Consider the following 25,451-nt stretch of genomic DNA (forward strand, 5'->3'; position numbering starts at 1 on the left):
AATTAAGGTTAGCTTCAAGGTTAGGTTTAAAATCTGATTTTAAGAAGACAAGTTGTATAAATAGGCGGGATTTAGCTATTTGTGGATGTGGTAACTAGTGACGACAAAACCAAGGGATAACCACCATTCATCTTTTGTAGGATTTCTCTCTAGTTTTGCAAATCTATTTAAAAATTCAATTTCAAAGTTTCAATAATATTGGAGCCAGGCCAGGGTGGACTCTTCACTCAGTTGATAGGAAAATAAGACCTTGTCTAAAATCGTAACAAAATCATTTCACCACCCTGTTTAAATTATTATTATTATTTATTATTATTATTTTATATATATATATATATATATATATATATATATATATATATATATGTATGTATGTATGTGTGTGTGAAATATTCTTATTGTGTTTTTGTACTCCAGAGAAAGTAGTCTGTGTCCATATGCTGTATATGAGCCACTATCTTATACTACATTTCCCAGAAGTCTGCATAGGGTGAATTAGCTGTCCCTTGCTGTAGTGTAGATGTCATCAGCCAAGTGCCGAAACTGGTGGCGTGGGTTTTCTTGACAGATTATCAGTTTTTTACCGTTTTCTGTATATTTCTATATCACAATGACGGTACGTCGTGGCTACTTACTCCACTTGTGCATGTATGATGTTTTTCAGGTTTAATGCTAGTCATATTATGCATAACTAGCCAACTACTTTGTTATCTAGCACTTAGCGTTAGCTAACTTGAACTAGCTTGCTAGCTAGCAGGTAACACGTTACTTAGAAAAGACGAAACTAGTCACCGGGAAGAGACCTAAGTCTGGCTATCTAGTTAAGACGCCTATTTGATGTTTAATAATAATAACAAATCTACATTTACATTATACATTACATATATTTTAGGAGCGGAAGGGAACCGCTAAATTGGACTTCCTCAGAAAGATAGAAGAGGACATCCAGCAGAAATGGGAGAAGGAAAGAACGTTTGATTGTGATGCACCCACCACTATTGGGGAAAGCACCAAGTAAGTCTACTGGGACTGTTATTTTATCATCATCAACGCTCTATTTTAGTTTTCATGTCCACTTTTCCCAACCAATTTCTAATGGACCACCCTCTCCTTTTGTAGCAAAAACAAATACTTTGTCACCTTCCCCTACCCTTACATGAATGGAAGGCTGCATCTTGGTCATACTTTCTGCCTTTCGAAGTGCGAGGTAAGATTTATATAGATTTGACTTACATTTAGCAATGTAAGTCTTATGTTCAATATCCTCTGAAAGCTTCATTTTACAATTTGCTGACATCTGTTTTTTTCTTTGTAGTTTGCTGTTGGTTTCCAACGCTTGAAAGGGAAGCAATGCCTATTTCCATTTGGGTTGCATTGTACAGGAATGCCAATCAAAGTGAGTTCATTTTAATCCCTTGCTTGCTGTGTACATCATACATGGTCATGATTTGGGAAATGAAGACATTAAAATGTATTTCAATCCACAGGCCTGTGCAGACAAGCTTAAGAGAGAGATGGAGGTTTACGGCAACCCACCACAGTTTCCTGAGGAGGAGGAGGAAGAAGAGAAGCCCACGTTTGCAGATGAGTTCATCATCAAGGACAAAGCTAAGGGCAAAAAGGTGAACTTTTGATTTAAATTTCAATTGATCCTCTGCGCTACTCATATTCTTGGGGGAAGTTGTTCCCATTCATACCATGTAATCTCATTGTAATCTCTTGTGTGTGATCATCAGAGCAAAGCAGTGGCAAAGGCTGGAGGGTCAAAATTCCAGTGGGACATTATGAAGTCTCTGGGGTTGAGTGACATGGAGATAGTGCCGTTTGCAAACGCGGCACACTGGCTGGAGTACTTCCCACCCATGGCCGTGAAAGACCTGAAGATGATGGGTGTGAAGGTGAGTGATAATGTCTCGAGGCTGCCTGCTTGTTCGACTTAGAGGGAGCGCACACCTCCAACTGTTTCCGAGTATATTACTCGCTAATGTTCAGTCTTTGGATAACAAAGTTGATGAGCTTAGAGCAAGGATTTCTTTCCAGAGAGACATCGGGCCTGTTACATACTTTGTTAAACGGAAACATGGCTCTCTCGTGGTACTCTGTCGGAGTCGGTGAAGCCAGCAGGATTGTCAATACATCGCGCAGAAAGGAATAAATATCTCTCCAGGATACGGAGGGGTATATTTCATGATTAACGACTCATGGTGTAATTCTAGGAACATACAGGTCCTTTTGTTCACTCGACCTAGAATACCTCACAATTAAATATCCACCATATTATCTCCCAAGAGAGTTCCCTGTCATTGCCACGGCCGTTTACATCCCACCTCAAGCCGATACCTCGACGGCCCTTAACCTCTATGGGCTAGGTACCTACTCAACAGCCAGTTGAATCCTGTGGCGCGTTATTCAAATACCTTAGAAATGCTATTACTTCAATTTTTAAAAAATATGACTATTTTACACCATTTTAAAGATAAGACTCTCGTTAATCTAACCACACTGTCCGATTTCAAAAAGGCTTTACAACGAAAGCAAAACATTAGATTATGTCAGCAGAGTACCCAGCCAGAAATAATCAGACACCCATTTTTCAAGCTAGCATATAATGTCACATAACCCTAACCACAGCTAAATGTAGCACTAACCTTTGATGATCTTCATCAGATGACAACCCTAGGACATTATGTTATACAATACATGCATGTTTTGTTCAATCAAGTTCATATTTATATCAAAAACCAGCTTTTTACATTAGCATGTGACTAGCATTCCCACCGAACACTGCCGGTGAATTTACTAAATTACTCACGATAAACGTTCACAAAAAGCAGAACAATTATTTTAAGAATTATAGATACAGAACTCCTCTATGCACTCGCTATGTCCGATTTTAAAATAGCTTTTCGGTGAAAGCACATTTTGCAATATTCTCAGTAGATAGCCCGGCATCACAGGGCTAGCTATTTAGACACCCAGCAAGTTTAGCACTCACCAAAGTCAGATTTACTATAAGAAAAATGTTATTACCTTTGTTGTCTTCGTCAGAATGCACTCCCAGGACTTCTACTTCAATAACAAATGTTGGTTTGGTCCAAAATAATCCATCGTTATATCCAAACAGCGGCGTTTTGTTCGTGCGTTCAAGACACTATCCTAAAGGGTAAATAAGGGTGGCGAGCATGGCGCAATTCGTGACAAAAAAATTCGAAATATTCCATTACCGTACTTCGAAGCATGTCAACCGCTGTTTAAAATCCATTTTTATGCCATTTTTCTCGTAAAAAAGCGATAATATCCCGACCGGGAATCTGCGTTTAGGTAAACAGACAAAGGAAAAGAAAGCATTCGGTCGACGCGGGCACGCGCCTAAGCCCATAGTACTCTGAGTGGCCACTTGCCAAAAGCGATAAAGTGTTTCAGCCAGAGCCTGCCTCGATATCGTTCAGCTTTTTCCCGGGCTCTGAGAGCCTATGGAAGCCGTAGGAAGTGTCACGTTATTGCACAGATCCTGAGTCTTCAATAAAAAGAGCCAAGATGAAACACTACTTCTCAGACAGGCCACTTCCTGCTTGAATTCTTCTCAGTTCTGTTATACTCACAGACACCATTCAAACAGTTTTAGAAACTTTAGGGTGTTTTCTATCCAAAGCCAATAATTATATGCATATTCTAGTTACTGGGCAGGAGTAGTAACCAGATTAAATCGGGTATGTTTTTAATCCGGCTGTGTCAATACTGCCCCCTAGCCATAACAGGTTAAGCAACTTCACTGGACTGACTTTATGTAAACTGGAAACCACATATCCTGAGGCTGCATTTATTGTAGCTGGGGATTTTAACAAAGCAAATCTGAGGACTAGGCTGCCAAAGTTTTATCAACATATTGACTGTACTACTCACGCTGCTAAGACTCTCGACCATTGCTTTTCAAACTTCCGGAACGCTAAGGCCCTCCCCCGTCCTCCTTTCGGCAAATCTGATCACGACTCCATCTTGCTCCTCCCGTCCTATAGGCAGAAACTCAAACGGTGCTTCAAACTATTCAACGCTTGTCTGACCAATCGGAATCCACGCTTCAGGATTGTTTTGATCACGTGAACTGGGATATGTTTCGGGTAGCTTGCGATTATAATCTAGACGCATACACGGATACGGTGAGTTTATAAGGAAGTATATAGGAGATGCAGTACCCACTGACTATTAAAACCTACCCTAACCAGAAACCTTGGATAGATGGTAGCATTTGCGAACCACCGCATTTAACAATGGCAAGGTAACTGGTAATATGGCAGAATATAAACAGTGTAGTTATTCACTCCGCCAGGCAATCAAACAAGCTAAACGTCAGTATAGAGACAAAGTGGAGTCGCAATTCAATGGCTCAGACACGAGACGTATGTGGCAGGGACTACAGACAATCACGGACTACAAAAGGAAAACCAGCCATGTCACGGAGACCGACGTCTTGCTTCCGGACAGACTAAACGCATTCTTTGCGCGCTTTGAGGATAACACAGTGCCACCGACGCGGCCCGCTACCAAGGACTGTGGGCTCTCCTTCTCCATGGCCGACGTCAGTAAACTTATAAACGTGTTAACTCTCGCATGGCTGCCGGCCCAGACGTCATCCCTAGCCACGTCCTCAGAGCATGTGCAGACCAGCTGGTTGGTGTGTTTACGGACAAATTCAATATCTCCCTATCCCAGTCTGTTGTCCCCACATGCTTCAAGATGGCCACCATTGTTCCTGTACCCAGGAAGGCAAAGGTAACTGAACTTAATGACTAACGCTCCGTAGCACTCACTTCTGTCATCATGAAGTGCTTTGAGACTAGTCAAGGATCATATCACCTCTACCTTACTTGCTACCCTAGACCCACTTAAATTTGCTTACCGCCCCAATAGATTCACAGACGATGCAATCGCCATCACACTGCCCTATCCCATCTGGACAAGACGAATACCTATGTAAGAATGCTGTTTGACTATAGCTCAGTATTCAACACCATAGTATCCTCCAAGCTCCTCATTAAGCTCATGGCACTGGGCCGGAACCCCCGCCCTGTGCAACTGGATCCTGGACTTCCTGACGGGCCGCCCTCAGGTGGTGAAGGTAGGAAACATCACCTCCACTCAGCTGATCCTCAAAACTGGGGCCCCACAAGGGTGCGTGCTCCTCCCCCTCTTGTACTCCCTGTTCACCCATGACTGCGTGGCCACGCACGCCCCCAACTCAAACATCAAGTTTGCAGACGACACAACAGTAGGCTTGATTACCAACGATAACGAGAGAGCCTATAGGGAGGAGGTGAGGGCTCTGGGAGTTTGGTGCCTGCAAAACAACCTCTCAGCCAACGTCAACAAAACAAAGGAGATGATCGGGGACTTCAGGAAACAGCAGAGGGAGCACCCCCCTATCTACATCGACGGGACTGCAATGGAGAAGGTGGAAAGCTTCAAGTTCCTTGGCGTACACAACACTGACAAACTGAAATGGACCACCCACACAGACTCTGTGGTGAAGAAGACGCAACAGCCTCTTCAACCTCAGGAGGCTAAAGAAATTTGACTTGTCACCTAAAACCCTCAAACTTTTACAGATGCAAAATTGAAAACGTCATGCCGGGCTGTATCACCTTCTGGTATGGCAACTGCACCGCCTGCAACCGCAAGGCTCTCCAGAGGGTGGTGTGGTCTGCCCAACGTATTACCGGGGGCAAACTACCCGCCCTCCAGGACACTTTCAGCACCCAATGTCACAGGAAGGCCAAAAAGATCATCAAGGACATCAACCACCCGAGCCACTGCCTGTTCATCCCGCTATCATCCAGAAGGCCAGGTCAGTACAGGTGCATCAAAGCTGGGACCGAGAGACTGAAAAACAGCTTCTGTCTCAAGGCCATCAGACTGTTAAACAGCCATCATTAGCACATTAGAGGATGTTGCCTGTAGGCATAGACTTGAAATCTCTGGCCACTTTAAGGAATGGAACACTTTAATATTTACTTATCTGGCATTACTCATCTCATATGTATTTACTGTACTGTGGACTATGTTAGTCAGATTTGTGTATATTGGGTATATGTTGTGTAATTTGTTAGATATTACTGCACTGTCAGAGCTAGAAGCACAAGTTATTGCGGGTGTAGCGAAATGCATCTGCTAATCACGTGTATGTGACCAATACAATTTGATTTAATGACAAGAAACCAGTAAACTGAGCTTGTTTCTTGTATGCAGTACCATGAATCCTGATGTTAAAGGGTAGGTAGCAAAAACGTAACATGGATTTGTATTAGTATATGCATTTAAGTCTGAATTCAATTTATACCTCACTTTTTTATTTTTCGAGTTATTACATAAAACCGATCAGAATGACGATGTCATGCCGGAAAATGTTTTTACGTGGAGTGAGTAAAATGGACGGCCTTGCAAGCCACCCTATTCCCTATACTGTGAACTCTAACAGAAATAACTTAATGTATAACTTCAAATTAAACAATTGTTTGCACTGATTACTACTGGTTTCAATAAAATGTTTAGCCAACTTACAGGCAAATACTTTATGAATTTGTTACAAATCAGCTTGCAAGGTTGCTAGCCAACTTGCCTGCAAACGTTAGCCCTACCAGCCAGTTGAATCAGCCAGTTGCTATCAACACCTAGCTTACAAGATGCATTAAAGTAAACCAAAGTTTGGGAAATGCATAACGCCATCTAACGAGTTATCAAGTAATGTTACCGGTATATGCAGTTGCCTTAGCCAGCCAGTTAAAGTTAGATATTTTTGCCTGTTCACTAGCCTAGCCAGCTAACTAGCCTAGCTAGCCAACCACCGCGGTCAATATAGCTACGTAATAAGCCAGAAATCAACGCCAACTAGTCAAGCAGAGGCAGGATCCCGCAGAACACCCAAAAAAATCCTGCCGATGTAAGGTAGAGACTTACCGATTGACAGCTGAGTTAGGAGCGAGGCGCTTCGGAGCAAGAGACCGCTTCACTGGTCGAGGGAGAGTCAGCTAATCCAATAGCGATATAGTGTGGTAAATCCAAGTAGATAGATTCCAGAGGTGATAATCCATAGGAAGGACGGGTCGAACAATTGACCAAACAAATTGGGGGATGAAAAAGAAGTCCAGACAAGGTACTAAAGTTCAATCAGGCAGGAATGATTTGCCAGAGGCAAGCCAGTCGCTGGTGCAGGAGAAGTCAGAGCAACCTAGACTGGAAAAGCCGAGCAGGATCATGCGTCCCCCACGTGTGGGGAATCTGGTTGTTTAAGTCACATTGTGATTGGTGGATTGTAGCTCACCACTACCAACACTCGGTCTGCATGGTTAAAGTTAGCCAGCTCAAGTTAGCTAACGCAGAGTAGATTCTCCATATGATGAGAGTACATTGTGGGTAGTTTAGAAGATATCCTGAAATAAGTTAATAAATATGTAAAATCATAACTGTTTGTAGTTATTGGTCACGATCTGGTTACCTATGTTCCCTTAATTTTATTTAGTAACTAAGCAAATTTCACGTCTCCTGGGCCAAACTTGAACATTGTGGAAATTCTATGCCGCTTCCAGCTCACGCATTTACTGTGTACACTGAGACTGTACCTGCTTTAAGTTAGTTTTAACAGTGGTCAAGTAGGCTACTGTGGCTATTTGATCATAATGTAGGCCTACCAGAGTGGCCTACTGTGAAGAACAATGTAGAAAATGCATCCCATAACAGCTTTAACATCTAAATAGCTGTTCTCATTCAGCCTACTGTAGCACCCAAAGTATGGTGTTCATTGTAGGCCTACATTCCATGAGACTTTTGAAAAAAACACGCATGGCTTGTCTTTCAGACAGAGTGACTGAAAATGGTGTTTGATGCAAGAAACCACTTTCAAAATACAATGCATAATTATTCCCATACCATTATCAGAATCAGAAATTATGCTACATTCTGCCTATTGGCTACTTAGCTTATTGAAGCCTGTCTCAAAATACAACACTGCTCCTTTAAGACAAAAGAAACAGCTCTTTACCTGACTCGCTTATCAAAGATGTTTAGAAATATACACATTTTGGCCTCCCGAGTGGCGCAGCAGTCTATGGCACTGCGTCACTACAGATCCTGGTTCGATACCGGGCAGTGTTGCAGCCGGCTGCGAACGGGAGATCCATGAGGCGACGCAAAATTGGCGCAGCATTGTCTGTGTTAGTGGAGGGTTTGGCCGGCATGTCCTTGTGCCATCGCACTCTAGCGTCTCCTGTGGCGGGCCAAGCGCATGCACGCTGACACGGTCACTAGGTGTACTAGGTGTCTTACCGCCGACACATTGGTGTGGCTGGCTTCCAGGTTAAGTGAGCATTGGGTCAAGAAGCAGTGCGGCTTGGCGGGGTCGTGTTTCAGAGGACGCATGGCACTTCACCTTTGCCTCTCCCGAGTCCGTGCGGGAGCTGCAGGGATGGGACAATTGGATACCACGAAAAAGGGGGTACAAGAATAAAATAAATGCACACATTTTATTCCCTTGTAGGAAGCAATCACTCCCCTATTGCTGACTACAAATGATCTATAACTGGGCTAATACCTCAGTAACTAAATCAAATCAAATGTATTTATATAGCCCTTCTTACATCAGCTGATATATCAAAGTGCTGTACAGAAACCCAGCCTAAAACCTCAAACAGCAAGCAATGCAGGTGTAGAAGCACGGTGGCGAGGAAAAACTCCCTAGAAAGGCCGAAACCTAGAAAGGAACCAGGCTATGAGGGGTGGCCAATCCTCTTCTGGCTGTGCTGGCTGGAGATTATAACAGTACATGGCCAAGATGTTCAAATGTTCATAAATGACCAGCATGGTCAAATAATAGTAATCGCAGTGAACAGGTCAGGGTTCCATAGCCGCAGGCAGAACAGTTGAAACTGGAGCAGCAGCACGGCCAGGTGGACTGGGGACAGTCATCATACCAGGTAGTCCTGAGGCATGGTCCTAGGGCTCAGGTCCTCCGAGAGAAAGAGAGAAAGAGAGAATTAGAGAGAGCATATTTAAATTCACACAGGACACCGGATAAGACAAGAGAAATACTCCAGATGTAACAGACTGACCCTAGCCCCCCCGACACACAAACTACTGCAGCATAAATACTGGAGGCTGAGACGGGTGTCAGGAGACACTGTGGCCCCATCCGATGACACCCCCCGGACAGGGCCAAACAGGCAGAATATGAACAAAATGTGCACACGTGACTACATGCAGCTCTCGCTTTGATATCAAAACAAGCGCATCTACTCACGACCGCTCATGCTGTAAACACAGTCCAGTTCAAAGTAAACGGCACAGATCCATATCTGACAATGGTCTATTTGCATCTAGGCCTACTGCAGCTCTGATTGTTTATGCCGCACCGGTCTGTGTAGAGTCCGGGCTGAGTCGTGCGTGTCAATGCAATAGAATCCAACACCGATGCTTTCTTCCTACAACAAAATCTCTTGCATTGTTCATTTTGGTATGTTTCATTGAAAGTGGGTAATACTGCGTTGATTAGATCACAATTGCCGCAGTTAAGGGAAACGTTCATAGTGCTAACAGGGAAAACTAGAACAGTGGTCACCAACCTTTTCTGAGTCAGTGTAAGCCCGAGATCTACCGCTCAGATTATTTTAAAACGTCACTTAAATGTAAGCCTATACAACATTAACCAATTAAAAACAGTACTGTAGCAATGACATCCATGTATGACTATTTGAAAGTTAAATGTGTGTTTCTCAAGTTAAGATTCAGACCTAAATGTACAGATCAACAACCATTACTTCACTTTGAAAGTATTTCAGGTGCTGTCCAGGTTCTTAAGCATAATTATATCACAGGTGGACTGGCGACGCTCCTTCATCACGACCGATGTCAACCCTTTCTACGACTCCTTCGTGAGGTGGCAGTTCATCACCCTGAAAGAGAGGAAGAAAATCAAGTTTGGTAAAAGGTATGTTTAGAACTTGGAAAGGTTTATTATAACCTTGTAATGCGTAAACCTTGTAGCATTATTACATTGATTTACATTCTCAACTTTTTGCAGGTATACCATCTACTCTCCAAAAGATGGACAGCCATGTATGGACCATGACAGGCAGACTGGAGAGGTGAGATTTTCTTGCCGCTACATGACATTTTATTCATCACATGCTTCGGAAACAACAGGTAACAATGAAATGCTTACTTACGGGCCCTTTCCAACAATGCAGAGAGAAAGAAAATGGAGAAATAATAACAATAAATGCACAATGAGTAATGCTAACTTGGCTATATACACGGGGTACCAGTCCCGAGTCGATATGCAGGAGTATGAAGTAATTGAGGTAGATATGTACACATAACTTAGAGTAAAGTGACAGATAATAAACAGTAGCAGCAGTGTATGTGATGAGTCAAAGTTAGTTCAAAAAGTGTCAGTGCAGATCGTCCAGGTAGATATTTGGTTAATTATTTAATCAACGATTTAGTAGACTTATGGCTAGGGGGTAGATGCTGTTCAGGGTCATGTTGGTTCTAGACTTGCTGTAGCAGAGGGAACAGGTTATGACTTGGGTCGCTGGAGTTTGACAATTTTTAGGGCCTTCCACTGACACTGCATAGTATAGATATCCTGGATGGCAGGAACATAATCTCAATGAGGGTTGTCCCTCTGTTGTGTAGCTGCAGCTCTATAATAAAGTTTTTACATTCTAGGGAGTTGGACCACAGGAGTATACCCTCATCAAGATGAAGGTTGTAGAGCCCTACCCTGCAAAACTAAGGTACTGTATGTAGCAGACTAGACAGTCTATTTTTAGCATAACCTACATTGTCATTGATATGATATACAATCAACTTTGTCATATTTTAGACCTAGCAGTTTGGCCTGATAGCAGGTAACATTTGTTGCTACTTGGGGTAAGACTACCATCCACCTTCTGCAAATACTCTTCTGAAAACTGTTACCCTCAGTGGCCTTAAAGGCAAGAACATCTTCTTGGTGGCAGCTACTCTCAGACCAGAGACCATGTTTGGCCAGACTAACTGCTGGGTCCATCCTGACATCAAGTACATAGCCTTTGAGATGGCCTGTGGAGACGTGTTCATTAGCACGAGGAGGTCAGCTAGGAACATGTCTTACCAAGGCTTCACCAAGGAGAACGGCAAGGTTACAGTGATCATGGATGTTCTGGGAAAGGTGTGCACATTTTAAATTACATCCTTATGTTTAAGTGTCTTCACACATGCAATAATGTACGTTAAATAGCTTGAGTTCCCTCTGACACACACGCACGCACAATGCACACCTTATGAGTTTGACCATACGCACTCACATAGTGGTAAATGTCTTTTTACCTTCTCTGTAGGATATTCTTGGATGTGCTCTTAGTGCCCCGCTGACGTCTTACCGGACCATCTATGCCCTGCCCATGCTTACCATCAAGGAGGACAAAGGTGTTGAGAATGCTCCAAATACTGCTTTTTAACTGCATCCATCCTGTCTCTGCTAGAGCACATTGAGACGGCTTGAGGCAGTCCTCCTTTTGAAGAGCTAGAGTGAAGGAGACATAAGTCATTGTAGAGCACAGTGAACATTGCTGAAATGGACAACAAAGATTACAGATTTTTATTAGGGGGTAGAGCAGCTTTAGTATTACAGATAGATTGTGGCTTCCATCAATGTAACTGCCTGCATCATTTCCAATCCCCCCATATTTTATTGGTAAATATATATTTTTTATGTGTCTTTATTATATTCCCTCAACACTACCACCCCTACCCTAATTGAAGTAAACTAATGGAGAACACTTAACCTTCTAAGTGCATTTGGAAAGTATTCAGACCCCATGACTTTTTCCAAATTTTGTTATGTTACAGCCTTATTCTAAAATGGATTAAATTGTCCCCCCCCCCTCAATCTACACACAATACCTTATAACAACAAAGCAAAAAGAGGTTTAGACGTTTTTGCTCATTCATAAAAAAATGAATCCTATCACATTTACGTAAGTATTCAGACCCTTTACTCAGTACTTTATAATCATATCATATGTTATTGGTCACATACACATGTTTAGCAGATGTTTAGCAGATGTGGGAGAAGGTCAATGCTTTTTTTCTATCTCCGACAGTGCAGTAATATCTAACAATTTCACAACATACACACAAATCTAAGTAAAGGAATGGAATTTAGAATATAATGGAATTAAGAATATATATGGATGAGCAATGTCAGAGCGGCATAGACTAAGATACAGTAGATAGTATAGAATACAGTATATACATATGAGATGAATAATGCAATATATGTTAACATTATTAAAGTGACTAGTGTTCCATTTTATTAAAGTGGCCAGTGATTTCAAGTCTATGTATGTAGGCAGCAGCGTCTATGTGCTAGTGATGGCTATTTAAGTCTGATGGTCTTGAGATAGAAGCTGTTTTTCACTCTCTCGGTCCCAGCATTGATGCACCTGTACTGACCTTGCCTTCTGGATGATATTGGGGTGAACAGGCAGTGGCTCAGGTGATTATTGTCCTTGATGATCTTTTTGGCCTTCCTGTGACATTGGGTGCTGAAGGTGTCCTGGAGGGCAGGTAGTTTGCACCTTTGGCAGCGAGTCTTCTTGGGTATGACGCTACAAGCTTGGCACACCTGTATTTGGGGAGTTTCTCCCATTCTTCTCTGCAGGTCCTCTCAAGCTCTGTCAAGTTGGATGAGGAGCGTCGCTGCACAGCTATTTTCAGATCTCCGGAGATCAGGTTCAAGTTCAGACTCTGGCTGGGCCACTCAGACATTGAGAGACTTGTCCTGAAGTCAATCTGGTGTTGTCTTGGCTGTGTGCTTAGGGTTGTTGTCCATTTGGAAGGTGAACCTTTGCTCAAATCTGAGGACCTGAGTGCTCTGGAGCAGGTTTTCATCAAGGATTTATTCTATACTTTGCTCCGTTCATCTTTCCTTCGATCCTGACTAGTTTCCCAGTCCCTGCCACTGAAATACATCCCCATAGCATGATGCTGCCACCACCATGCTTCACCGTAGGGATGGTGCCAGGTTTCCTCCAGACGTGACGCTTAACTTTCAGGCCAAAGAGTTCAATCTTGGTTTCATCAGACCAGAGAATCTTATTTCTCATGGCCTGAGAGCACTTTAAGCGGGCTGTCATGTGCATTTTACTGAGGAGTGGCTTCCGTCTGGTCACTCTACCATAAATGCCTGATTGGTGGAGTGCTGCAGCGATGGTTGTCCTTCTGGAAGGTTCTCCCATCTCCACAGAGGAGCTCTGGGTTCTTGGTCACCTCCCTGACCAAGGCCCTTCTCCCCCAATTGCTCCGTTTGGTCGGGCGGCCAGCTCTAGGAAGAGTCTTGGAGGTTCTAAACTTCTTCCATTTAAGAATGATGGAAGCCACTGTGTTCTTGGGGGACCTTCAATGCTGCAGACATTTTTTTGGGACCCTTCCCCAGATTTGTGCCTCGACACAATCCTGTCTCGGAGCTCTACTGACAATTCCTTCGACCTCATGGCTTCGTTTTTGCTCTGGCATGCACTGTCAACTGTGGGAACTTGTATAGACAGGTCTGTACCTTCCCAAATCATGACCAATCAATTGAATTTACCACAGGTGGACTACAAGTTGTAGAAACATCTCAAGGATGATCAATGGAAACAACATGCGCCTGAGCTCAATTTAGTCTCTTAGCAAAGAGTTTGAATACTTGTGTAACTGTTTTATTTTTAATACATTTGCAAAAAGATTCTCAACCTTTTTTCGAGTTGTCATTATGGGTATTGTGTGTAGATTGATGAGGGGAATTTTTTGTTGTTGATCCATTTTAGAATAAGGCTGTAACGTAACCAAATGTGGAAAAAGTCAAGGGGTCTGAATACTTTCCGAATGCACAGTAGTATACATTTTACAGACTGTATATTTTACAATAGGTATCTTTTGTTTTTAGTCCCATTATTCAGCTCCCCTCAACCCCCTCCCATCAATCTCTGAACACCATCCATTTTATTTTAAATTTTTTTTACTCTGCTGTGATGTTTCACACAAGTTCTGAACCTTTCTATTCTCATTGTTTCTACAGATTGTAAATTAAAGAAACATTTTTGCTACGAGTATTATATTATTGCTCGATTGACTAGGACTTTTAAAGTCACCCAACAGTGCGATTTTCAGCGTTGGCTCCTGGTAATGTTGCAATTTTTCAGCCATTCCTGAACCTGCGACCAGTACCAAAACGTTGCTAGAATTTTGGTAAATTGAAAAATGCTAAATTTTGAATCCGGTGTCGTTTTGTGTATCAGTTCATCGCTATATGCCACAGCGGTGACATTTTTTGTCCTTTTAAACTGGTATACTATTTTTGTTTATCAAACATTTCGTTAACCAATTTTGGTCTTGAATGCAGGGCCGACTTACAAGTTGTGACTTACTGATGTACACCTGAGGGGATGCTGCACTATGAGTCATTACAATTAATAATTTTGGTCCGCTTTGCTCCATGCGTTTACATCTGCATCAAAATGGTGTGGCTAAATTGAAATATCAGAATGCAGATATCTATGGCTTTGTTCGCTCTAATGCGCATCATGTGTTTGATAGAAAAGGCAAAGACTTTCTCAGAGGACACAGTAGGGGCATTTCTTGTGTTTTGTAGATGTTGGTTTTGTTTGTCATGTGACTTTGGTCCACTTGTTTTGTGACCCCCCCCAGGCACTGGAATTGTCACCAGCGTACCGTCCGACGCACCTGATGACATCGCTGCCCTCAGGGATATCAAAAAGAAACAGGTGACACTAACTGTACAAAACTGTGCTCGTTTGTGGCTACTGGTCTATTTTAGTTAACCTATGCATTGCAAAATGTGTTTTGGTTATTGACGTAATTGGAGATCACTTGGATTCCTCTTATAGGCCCTGAGAGAGAAATATGGTATCGAAGACAAGATGGTCCTACCTTTTGAGCCGGTAAGCTTAAGTCACACTGACACCCTCGCCTTGCCTCTCACGTCCTTTATCTGGTCCTAAATGATCAGACAGTGCAGTGTGTGTGCCTAATATTCACTGCTGCTCTACTCCTCCAGGTGCCCATCATTGAGATCCCTGGCTATGGGAACCTGTCTGCTCCTCTGGTGTGTGACGAGTTGAAGATCCAGAGCCAGAATGACCGTGAGAAGCTGGCAGAGGCCAAGGAGAAGGTTTACCTCAAGGGCTTCTATGAAGGGGTGAGTCCTAAATGGCTACACAGAACATCTCGACTATGCATACGTGTAATACAATGCAGCTTTATTTATCCCCGTAGAACAGTTCAGGATATTGGGGGCTATAGATGTGCATCAGAGGTATACAACACCATACAATAGTATATGAAAAATCAACATCCACATATTCTCTGATTTTCTAATGAATGGTCTTCTTTTCTCAGATCATGCTGGTTGAAGGCTACAAGGGCCAAAAGGTGCAGGATGTCAAGAAACCCATCCAGAAGATGATGGTGGAGAAGGTACCCTGGTTGAAATCAATTATTTGACACCAATCTATTTATTGCGTTTCTGTTTATTCTCTGCAACTATGTTTACAATGTGGTGCTGTATGCTACTGTTGGTTCTTTCTCTGACCTGTATGATGTGTTTGATACGGTTCTTTGTCTCTCTGTTTTCTAACTGGGATCTCTACCAATGTTCCCAGGGCCAAGCTTTAATCTACATGGAGCCAGAGAAGCAGGTGATGTCACGCTCTTCAGATGAGTGTGTGGTGGCACTATGTGACCAGTGGTGAGTACGGGAGCCTGAAAATACTCCCTGATTTATGGTAGTTTTTCTGTATTTTGTGTCTTCACTGATAACAATGGTGAAACGGAGCGATATTCAGTGTGGATCCAAGGCTACCTGACAGTATAGACAAGTATCTAAGGTAATTATTAGGGGAAACTCTAAACTGAACATTTCTGAGCTAAATTCCTAAAGTATGTGGTGTCTGTCTGACAGGTATCTGGATTATGGAGACAATGAGTGGAAACAGCAGGCCATGGAATGCCTGAAGCCACTGGAGACGTGAGTCATTCCGCTGTTCTGTTGCTCGACTATACCACTGCTAACAAGCTCCTTGTCAAAGGAATGTGTCAGTGTGTTGACGGTTTTGTTGGCTGTGTGTCTGGTCAAAACGGATATGTTCAAACTGTGCTTCCTGTGTATGTTTGGCTCTTTAGGTTCTGTGACGAGACGAGGAAGAACTTTGAGGCCACTCTGGACTGGCTCCAGGAGCACGCCTGCTCTCGTACCTACGGACTAGGTGAGGAGGGTGACCGGTTGGGTGGGGGAGGGTGACCGGTTGGGTGGGGGAGGGTGACCGGTTGGGTGGAGAACCAGGAGGTTTTACTGACCATGTGATCTTACAACTCTGGGCCTAGTTGTAGCTGTAAAATACAGTCTGTAACTAGACCCCATAGAGAGTCACATTGTCAGAAAACATTCTGGGACCTCTCACGTCCAGAGCATCTTTTGAGACCATCAGTAACCATTCAGAGCCTTTTTGGAATTTGCATGGACTTAAGATGGAGACAAAATACCCACAATAAGGAAGCATTTTTTTAGTAAGTCATGTGCCAAACTGCAGGAAGGACACATTTCGCATGCTTAATGATCAGTTATCCATTTCATTGGTGGACCCAGCATGTTAAGCCATAGTAATGATATAAGCATATCCCTTACCGTTCACATTAGGTGTTTGATTGTTGTTGGGTTTTTTTGTACGGTGTGCTTGTTGCCATAGGTACAAGGTTGCCATGGGACCAGCAGTGGCTGATCGAGTCCTTATCTGACTCCACCATTTACATGGCCTACTACACCGTGGCTCACTTCCTCCAGGGGGGAGTGCTCAACGGACAGGGACCCTCGCCTCTAGGAATCAAGTATGCGCCACTCGACTCTCACACGGTTGTCTTATTTAGCGGTGATGGGCATCTGTAGATGCAGACGGAAGACATTGCAGCACGTTCCGATGTCCTTTTAAACATATTGCAATGGAGAAAGTTTGTATTGTAGTAGTTGGAGATGTATATGATCATCATGTATTGTTTTGCACATGTATACCTTTTCGAGGAAGAGGATAAATGCGCTGTGCCAGAATTGTAAATCCCTATTTGGTTATGGATACAGTACTATTGGAGCCACTAGATAATCTGAGTCTGTGCCTGCACTCTGTCTCTCTGTAAGGCCAGAGCAGATGACCAGGGAGGTGTGGGACTTCATCTTCTTCAAGAGCTCTCCCTTCCCCAAGACAGACATCCCCAAGGAGCACCTGCAGAGGCTGAGGAGGGAGTTTGAGTACTGGTACCCCGTGGATGCCCGTGTGTCTGGGAAGGACCTCGTGCCCAACCACCTGTCCTACTACTTGTACAACCATGTGGCCATGTGGCCCAATGACAGGTGAGACGTACCACCTTCCTGTCTCTGCCCGCCTGCCTGCCTGCCTCTGGTGCTAGGGCTGCTGCAGGGGTACAAGTCCAGTATTCCTCCTAATTAATATAATAGTTTAGATTTAAACGTTTACATGCTTTGCTAGAAGAACGTGGCCTTAAGTAGAGGAATTTGAAGTTTGAAATGAAACGAGACAATGGTAGCCACAACCATTCAAAAAAAGTAGTTTTAAGGGTAATATAAAAAAAGTAACTGGTGCACATTGTTATAAACTTATTGTTATCGAGATAATTCAGTACATTTATCGTGATATGGATTCTTGTCCATATCGCCCAGCTTTAAGCCTAATGGCAATTCACTGCAGGGTCTAATCAGTTATGGGTTTGACGCCTTGCAGATTGTATGGAATGTAAGACAATCCCTCCAGAGAGTCCCATGATTTTCAAGGAGCTTATCTTTGTGTACACAGCGGAAAATGGCCGCAGGCAGTCCGAGCCAATGGTCACCTGTTATTGAACTCTGAAAAGGTGCGTTTTTTCCATCTCAAATAGATTTTGTTAACTGCAATGAACTCCTTTTTCTGTCTCCTGCTCTGGCATAATGGGAGCGGTGTGTTTGTCTGAAGACGTCAGTGTCTTACACACAAAGCCTGTGTTTGTGTGTGATCCTCCTAACGATCTGTGTTTGTATTCATCAGATGTCTAAATCCACGGGCAATTTCCTCACTCTGAGTGAAGCCATCGCCAAGTTCTCTGCTGACGGTAAGCATTCCAGCCTCTTAAAACAATGCTTCCTAATTACTAAGAAGATTTATGAGAGGAGCAGTCATTTATTTCCGGAAGTCGTTAGCATAATCGATTAGTTATTCTTTGCTTCTCGATGTTTCCTTCTGTTTCTCCTCTGATGGAAGGGTGGCTTGATTTATTTGGGGAACAGAAGAGGAAGGGGGGAGCAGAGCAGTGGGATAGCTTCTCCTGCCTTCCTTTTGATCTCCTCTTCCTACTTGGAGAGTAGAAATCAATACCATCTGTCCCAGAGTGGTGATGGGAGATGAATCATTTTGAGATGATGCCATGCCTGACGCTGAGTGCTTCGTTCTGGTTATTTATGTAGAAGTTTGACTGCCTAAATACACTGTGCTCTTCACATACTTTTGTAGAAGACAGGAGAGGATGGAGGGGATTTGTTTTGAAGCTCTGATTTGTTATTATGCATCATTTTACAAATTGATCAAACTCAGCTTTTAGAGTGTTTTAAGTGCTTGTTTCTAGCAGTGCCGCTGTAATAGTGTGTTTGTGTTTAACACTCACAGGAACGTGCACAGTCTTACCATGTTGTGTGTGTGCCTTTGCCCAGGGATGCGCATGGCCCTGGCGGACGCGGGAGACACAGTGGAAGACGCTAACTTTGTGGAGGCCATGGCCGACGCTGGCATCCTGCGCCTCTACACCTGGGTGGAGTGGGTCAAGGAGATGATAGCCAATCAGAACAACCTGAGGACCGGGCCAGCCGACACCTTCAACGACCGTGTGTTCGGCAGGTACAGTCCAATGAGACACAAATTAGTGTGGCTTCGTCATCCAAACTCCAACTAATCTCTAGCAAGGATAAATATCTGACCTTAGCATAGTTCTAAGGCTTGACCTATTTCCCCCCTGTTCAGTGACATGAATGCAGGCATCATCAAGACCGAGCAGCACTATCAGAGGATGATGTACAAGGAGGCGTTGAAGAGCGGCTTCTTTGAGTTCCAGGTAACAAGCTGACTGACGTCTGTCAGCGTTTGGGCTGTGTGCAGCGTTCCCAATCACCAGTGATGAGACCCTAAACTGTGTGTGTGTGTGTGTGTGTGTCCTGGCAGGCGGCCAAGGATAAGTACAGGGAGCTGGCCATCGAGGGGATGCACCGGGACCTGGTGTTCCAGTTCATTGAGAAGCAGACCCTGCTGCTGGCCCCCATCTGCCCACACCTCTGTGAACACACCTGGGGTCTCATGGGCAAGGTAAGGGGGACAGGGCTCACAATATGACAACCTCTAAAAGGCCGTACATCCATATCAGAACCTTGTTGGGATGAAAGGCTATACTTTGTTTCCGGATAACAACACATTTTTAATAGGTTACGCATGTACGTACTGTAACTATTTTCTATACAGTTTCCCTTTTCGCAGTCCAGTTACTTTTGGCTTTAAAAAAAGGATGTAGGATCAGCTTTCCCTACTGAAGTTGGAACCGCAACCCCCTCCCCCCAAAAAAGGTTGTGGTCATAAATATTGCCATAATACCCCCTCCTCTCTTCCCAGACTGGCTCTCTGATGAAAGCATTGTGGCCAGTGGCAGGTCCAGTAGACGAGGTGCTGATGCGCTCTTCTCAGTACGTCATGGAGACAGCCCATGACCTAAGAATACGCCTCAAGGCCTACCTGGCACCCCCCAAGAGCAAGGTAAGACCTATAGCTACCTGGCACCCCACTAAGAGCAAGGTAAGACCTATACCTACCTGGTACCCCACTAAGAGCAAGGTAAGACCTATAGCTACCTGGCACCCCACTAAGAGCAAGGTAAGACCTATAGCTACCTGGCACCCCACTAAGAGCAAGGTAAGACCCATAGCTACCTGGCACCCCACTAAGAGCAAGGTAAGACCTATAGCTACCTGGTACCCCACTAAGAGCAAGGTAAGACCTATAGCTACCTGGCACCCCACTAAGAGCAAGGTAAGACCTATAGCTACCTGGCACCCCACTAAGAGCAAGGTAAGACCTATAGCTACCTGGCACCCCACTAAGAGCAAGGTAAGACCTATAGCTACCTGGCACCCCACTAAGAGCAAGGTCACATTAACGCTCTGCCAAGGTGCAGAGAGATCTGGGCACACAGCCAACAGGGAACTAGCCATTTTATTGCAATGACAATACATTTGTACTAGTACCACAGTTATAGCGTGAGTGAATATTAATGTGTGCTTTATGGAGCTGAACTAAGTTTTGAAATGCACCTTTGTGGTTCATGTTTGATGAATAGCCTAATTGTTAAATGAGACACAATGGTCCTGCAGCATCTTCTCCTTTTCACAGAGCACATTGAGCCAGAAAACAAGTCGCTTCATTAAACCATGACAATACCAGCCTTGGCTACAGGCAAATCCCACTAAGTTGTGCAGCCTTTCCCCAATAGTGACATGTTAGATCTCGTTGTTTAGTAATGTTCTCACAGCACTGCGGAGACCAATGAGCTCTCACTCTCAAATGGATACAGTCCTAGACAGATGTTAAAATGTCAGGCTCCATCGTCAGGTTCTTGTGTAGTAGCCCATTTTAGTGACATGCGTGTATGTGCGAAGCGCTATATAGTCATAGCTATTATCATGTATTTTTTTTTTCCAATCTTGTCTACATTTTGACATTCCATTAGTAAGTGCCTGGAGGCAGCAAGGAGCACAGATATCCTATAATTCATATATGGTTCTAGCTATATGTAATTCTTTGGCAAAGGACTATATTATTAACAACGTGAAGCTCTCTCTTTCATACATTTTACTCGAGTTGTCCTTTTTATAATTATATATATTTTTTTACAACATTTTAATTTGTATACTCCATCGGAAATTACCCATACGTTTCAATCGCGCTATGTAGCCGAACTTCCGCGATACGGATTGAATCGTGCCCTTAGTGACCATCAGTGAGAACAGCTCTACTTCAGAGACATTCAGAGACCATTAGACTAGCTGTAGCATCCTGCCATGGGGACTAGACATATTTAATGTGTGGCTCACACACACCCTCCACTACTCATCTAAGAGGGGGGGGCAACGAACGTGAAGGCAGTGTCTAGCATGGTGACTGGAAGAGACGACAGCTGTCATGTAAAATTAGTTCACGGATGCCCAGCTTCACTTGGCACAGAGTCTAGTTCACACAGTAGCTTTTAGAGCGGGATAATGACTACTGCCCATAGGTTTCAGCAGAGGGTGATCTTGTATAACGGAGTAGAGAGTAGGCTTGGCAACTAGAGTGACTTTTCTCAGTCATGTCATGTTAACCCAGGCGGTGTGATAATGGATGTCAGGCTGGATCAGGACTGCCTGCTCTGATGCGCATCGCTGCCAGGGTAATGCTACTGCTGCTGTTTAATAAGACTGGAACAGTACTAGCAGACTGACTGAGCTCTCCGTTTTCCGTCTCTGTCTGTGTCCCTCCCCTCAACAGAAGGGTGACGTGAAGCCCACGGCCAAGCCCTCTCACTGCACCATCTACGTGGCCAAGACGTACCCCTCCTGGCAGCACAGCGCCCTCTCGCTCCTGGGAAAACACTACAAGGCAAGTACCAACCCCGAGGAATCTGCCTGATGGGGAATCATACAAGGCAGACCGAGGGAATCTGGGGGAAAGAGTCCACTATGAACCTGACTCAACTAGGTTTTTAACCCAAGTCCCAAAGGACACCCTATTCCCTATGTAGTGCACTACTTTTTACCAGGGCTCATAGGCTGGGTCCTATAGTTTTCTGGTGAAAAGTAGTGCACTATATAGGGAATAGGGTGCCATTTGAGACGCATCCTAAGTCTGTTTAGAAATAGATAGTTATAAAATGTGTTCAAGCTGTTCCCTCCTGTTGTTTTGGGGTGGAGTTGCTACAGAATGGTGAGACCCTACTGTGAGCTGTGATCTGCCCAGAGGCAGAAAATGTCATTCTGCTGACAACCTAGAATCCCCGTGATGATAGACTCTGACACTCTCCCCCGTATGTGTGTGTGTGTTCTTCCCTGTATGTGTGTTCAGAGCAACAAGGGCGCTCTGCCTGATAACAAGGTCATTGCCATGGAGCTTGGCGCCCTGCCGGAGCTCAAAAAGTACATGAAGAGAATGATGCCATTCGTGGCCATGATCAAGGTGAGGCTGAGGACAGGAGGGTTGGCCCTTTTCCGCTCCCCCAGGGCCCTGATCTGTGGGGTGGAGGGGGGGTCTCACTATAACACAGTTCTCGGCTGACCTCTGCCAGGCTCTGCATTCTCACAAGGAGACTAATAAAAATAAACATCTCTATGTACAGTTATTAAGCACATTGAGGACAAGGTTTCCTTCATTAAATCAATTGTATTCATACAGGGGCAGCACAACAGTGATTTGCTAGCCTTACTCAGTGGTTCCGAGCTCAGCATGGTGTATTGCTAGAGGTATGGCTGTGCCAAAGTGATCAAACAAAGTCTTCCAAGCCAGATTGCCTTTGTTGACTGTAAAACCGTGCTGTATGTCAAATAAATGGATGTGAACATGAGGGCTTTAAGGCTAACTGCTGTGTGTTGTGTTCCTCAGGAAAACCTGGAGAAGAATGGCGCCAGGGTTCTGGACCTGGAACTGGAGTTTGACGAGCGAGCCGTGCTGCTGGAGAACCTAGTTTATCTGACTAACTCTTTGGAGGTACACCAAACACTCTTCCCTCACTTTCTCCCAGCACTGCACGTTTCATGGAATATGTTGTGGAGGACAGGCCCTACAACCTGATGTTTGTTCTCTAACTCTTAGCCCCATGGTAATCACCGAAACAAGTGTATACATCCATCAAGCCGTTGTTGTTAAACACCCCTCGTTCCTGTTGACTTCTCTTTTAGTTTGCCTGTTCATTGATCCCTCACCTCGAGGGTGGAATGCAGCTATTTTGTATCTGCTTAAGAGCACTACTGTCCATACAGCCCTATGCGTTTGATCAATCTAACCTATTTCCCACCTCATTCATTATCCAAGCTAATTCCCCACTAGGGAAGTGTACTTTATTAATACTGTATTGACCAGAGTGATTCAGCCAGCCCCCTTTATTTAGAGGCATCTATTGGCACACAAAGATCTAGTTTTTAATCCCCTCTGTAGCCAGTCTCAATTATACTGAAACGACAACAGTTGCCTTGAATGTGCAATCAGGTGAACTTTGCTGCAGCGCCAATCGCATCAGGATTTCAGGCTAATGCCAACGCTCTTTTATTTGCATTCCCCCCCTGTTCACCACAGTACGAATTCAAAATGCTCCAAACACACTCTGCATGTCACACTGGCCCTGTCAAATATTAAACTACTGTGCTAATCGTTTCTCCCTCAATCTTTCTCATTCTCTCTCTCTCTCTCTCTCTCCGCTTTCTCATTCTCTCTCGCTCTCCTCTTTTCATCCCCAGCTTGATCAGATAGATGTGGTATTCACATCAGAGGCAGATGACAAAATAAAGGAGGACTGTTGCCCAGGGAAACCGTTCAGTGTCTTCAGATCCGAAGTAAATCCTAACACTATTTCTGCTTGATCAGCCCTCCACACATATTTTTGCATCGTTATAGTTGCATCAACAGAGTTTTGAGAGACATCTTTTTATTTTTAGACCATTCATCATTTTTTTTCTTAAACCACAATGTGCACTTAAACATTTTTGAAAGCCATGGTAAATAATTCCTTGACACTAAAACATATTATTTATGACAACATGCATATGTATGTCTGCATAATGATTTAAACACTTGATGAATGATGCATTTAGTTCAGACCAGTGAGCTTGTGTGTTTTGTGTCACCTAGCCCGGTGTGGCAGTATCCCTGCTCAACCCCCAACCATCCAACGGTCTCTTCACCACCACTATTGACATCCGACAGGGCGACAGCAGAGACAACATCATCCGCAGACTATCCAAAGTCAACAGATTCATTAAAGGTGTGTTATTAAACCCCTAAAGACCTTGCGACTTCACTGCTTTCCTATTGACACCGTGTAATTGAACCATATTTTCTCATGGTTTGTTAATAGCCTGCCCTGGGCTATTGCTGTTTCCTTGAGTTCACTTTTAAAGTTAGTTTTACTGAGGGAGTATACATTGTTCTTTTAGATGTACTAATTGTTTAAGTCTAGTAGTAATTAGATGAGTACCCTGCTCTTAGTTTCCGTACAGTAACTTCTGATCATACAATTAGCAGAATGTTGTTATTTTAGGTTGCTGTTTAACGTGTCCCTTTATGTCCTGTAGACCTGAAGTGAAGCATTTACATTGTCTTCCTGTCCCCTTGCAGACCTGTCCAAAGTGAAGCTGATGCGCTTTGAGGACCCTGTCCTGGGGCCTCGCCGGGTGCCCATCCTGGGGAGGGAGGAGCAGGGCAAGCTGACTATCTCTGACAAGTCGTCCTTCAGCATCAGCCTGGCTGACAGGAAGGTCCTCATGACAGACAATGGCCTCAGCATAGACATAGGAGACACCCTGGTGTACCTGGTACAATAGAGCACAGGTCTTGGGTCTGTTTCAATACTTTTACAATGCTTCCATCCTTGAGGAAGTCACTGTGTCTTACAAGGGCTAATCTAGTCTCATAGATATCAGTAATTACCTCAAGGAAGGTAGGAAGGATGCATGTTAAAACCATTTGGACAGGGCCCTGCTCTCTGTGTAGGGGTGTGGGACTGAACAGCAGGAGGCTGTAACAGAATAAGACAGCATTTTTCTGCTGTAGACGTTACTATGTGCTCTGTGACATACACAGCTCTGTGGAGTATAGCCAGGAAGTAGTCTTGCCTTTACCTTTTCTATTCAAGTGGTTAAAAAATAGAATGTGTACTCGTGTCTTGTCCTCTCATCATATATGAAATGCAATTATGTTGTTTCAGCGATTCAGTGTCTGTCATGATGTTTTAAGGAATGGACGAACGATTAATTGTACAAGGTGACGTGAATTTTCCTAAATGAAATAAATCTTTAACGTATTTGTGTGGTGCATTTCTTTATTTTCATCCATGTTGGGATATATGTCCCATATTATGGTCACATTGAGCTCCCTCTGCAGTGGTCCTCTAGGTCAGGGTTTCTCAAACTTGGTCCTGCCCCTATTCCCCCAGGTGCACGTTTTTGTTTTTGCCCTAGCACTACACGGCTGATTCAAATATCCAATTCCAAAAACCACAAAGTGCAACGAGTTTGGGAAACCCTGCTCTAGGTTGCCAGTTGTGTGTGTGATGCTAACATGACCGACCTAGAAAACACAACAATGAATGAAATGGAA

At 43.9% G+C, this 25,451-nt stretch overlaps 1 protein-coding gene across 1 annotated transcript; it reads left to right on the forward strand.

The window, feature by feature from the left end:
* Positions 1–518: 518 nt before the first annotated feature.
* lars1b (leucyl-tRNA synthetase 1b) lies at positions 519–25,155 on the forward strand. The gene is given in 32 exon segments (NM_001165343.1): positions 519–616; positions 893–1,014; positions 1,120–1,207; positions 1,316–1,396; positions 1,488–1,622; positions 1,737–1,898; positions 9,861–9,973; positions 10,067–10,130; positions 10,717–10,784; positions 10,975–11,200; positions 11,370–11,457; positions 14,722–14,798; positions 14,922–14,975; positions 15,092–15,232; positions 15,433–15,510; positions 15,696–15,781; positions 15,995–16,060; positions 16,216–16,298; positions 16,779–16,917; positions 17,222–17,434; positions 17,895–17,952; positions 18,123–18,186; positions 18,782–18,965; positions 19,089–19,179; positions 19,287–19,427; positions 19,728–19,868; positions 21,636–21,746; positions 22,209–22,319; positions 22,743–22,847; positions 23,594–23,689; positions 23,985–24,117; positions 24,471–25,155. Coding segments are annotated over 32 exon segments (3,531 nt in total). The 5' UTR covers positions 519–610; the 3' UTR covers positions 24,677–25,155.
* The last annotated feature ends 296 nt before the right edge of the window (positions 25,156–25,451 follow it).

The sequence above is a fragment of the Salmo salar genome, chromosome ssa13 (assembly GCF_905237065.1).
Source record: "Salmo salar chromosome ssa13, Ssal_v3.1, whole genome shotgun sequence".
NCBI classification, from domain to species: Eukaryota; Metazoa; Chordata; class Actinopteri; order Salmoniformes; family Salmonidae; genus Salmo; species Salmo salar.